At 38.4% G+C, this 1,152-nt stretch overlaps 1 protein-coding gene across 1 annotated transcript; it reads left to right on the forward strand.

Moving 5' to 3' along the window:
- The first annotated feature begins 285 nt into the window (after nucleotides 1-285).
- Nucleotides 286-907, forward strand: LOC139425290 (uncharacterized). Its single transcript, XM_071179263.1, has 2 exons — nucleotides 286-339; nucleotides 440-907. The coding sequence occupies exons 1-2, from the start codon at nucleotides 286-288 to the stop codon at nucleotides 905-907; spliced, it is 522 nt and encodes a 173-aa protein (XP_071035364.1).
- Nucleotides 908-1,152: the final 245 nt, after the last annotated feature.

Raw genomic sequence — 1,152 nt, forward strand, 5'->3', positions numbered from 1 at the left:
TCTGCTATTAGACTTTCAATTGCAATGCTATTTCATAAAATCACAAAAATACCTTTGGAGAAATTTGACAAAAAGCTAATTGGTCAAGTAAAAGCATTTTTAGAACTTCGATGGAGCCACAGGATTATACAAACCCATTTTAAAAATAAAGGTATTGCGATTTCACTCAGCCATATCAGTCGCATCAAGAATTCAAGACTCGGATTGATGCAAAATAATGCAAAACCAAAAAGAAGTGGACGGCCAAGCAAATTGAAGAAATCAGATTTGCAGAAGCTTGATAAGATGACATCAAAACCGGATCCACCAACACAGGCAAGCATGGCTAAAGCTCTTAACGTGAGTCAGCAAGTTGTAAGCTATCAATTAAAACAAAAGTTGAAGAAAAAAATGCCATAAAAAATCTAAATGTCATCATTTAAAAGAGAGATCGGTGCAGATTAGGAGGCAACGTTCATGGCCCCTCAACAAGCTTCTCCATAAGGACAGATGGCGAAAGTTCATCACAACTGATGAAGCTTGGATCTATCTATCAGATACCAATGCTAAATCTAAAGTTAAATATCTTAGCCGTGGGCAGAACAGGCAAGATTTGACAACATCAACCACGGTGCCTCATCCGAAAGGCGTAATGGTTTGGATGGGCTTATCCACCCATGGTGTGACCAAACCTCGGTTTGTGAAACCTGGAGCCAAAATAAATTCTGAGTATAACATACAGAAGATATTAAAACCCTTTCTTAATTATGATTACTGCAGATTGTACCCGAATGGTGATGCTGTGTTCCATCAGGACTCTGCCCCATCGCATGCATCTAAGGTCACCCAGAAATTCCTAACAGATCAGCAAGTGCAATTCCTGAGACCAGAACAATGGATTCCAAACAGTCCTGATGCTTCACCATGAGACTATTTCTTATGGGGACATCTGAAAAACAAACTGAATAAGCGAAGAATTTCTACATTGAGAAGCCTTCAAACAGCTATTAGAGAAGAGGTGAAGAAAATCCCCCAGGAAATATATTTGCGGGCTTTAAAATCATGATCGAAGCGTTGTAGACAAATCTATTATGTCGGAGGTCGACATATTGAGAAGCATCGCTGAATTTATGTAATAAATTTTGGAAATAAAAACATTCAAAAATGATCCCT

Source organism: Parasteatoda tepidariorum, chromosome 3 (assembly GCF_043381705.1).
Source record: "Parasteatoda tepidariorum isolate YZ-2023 chromosome 3, CAS_Ptep_4.0, whole genome shotgun sequence".
NCBI classification, from domain to species: Eukaryota; Metazoa; Arthropoda; class Arachnida; order Araneae; family Theridiidae; genus Parasteatoda; species Parasteatoda tepidariorum.

What these genes read in the sequence shown, in the direction of transcription:
- LOC139425290 (XM_071179263.1), top strand. Translation starts at nt 286, where the DNA reads ATGACATCAAAACCGGATCCACCAACACAGGCAAGCATGGCTAAAGCT. An exon ending in GCATGGCTAAAGCTCTTAAC is followed by an intron (nt 340 to 439) that starts GTGAGTCAGCAA and finishes AGATCGGTGCAG; the next exon opens with ATTAGGAGGCAACGTTCATG.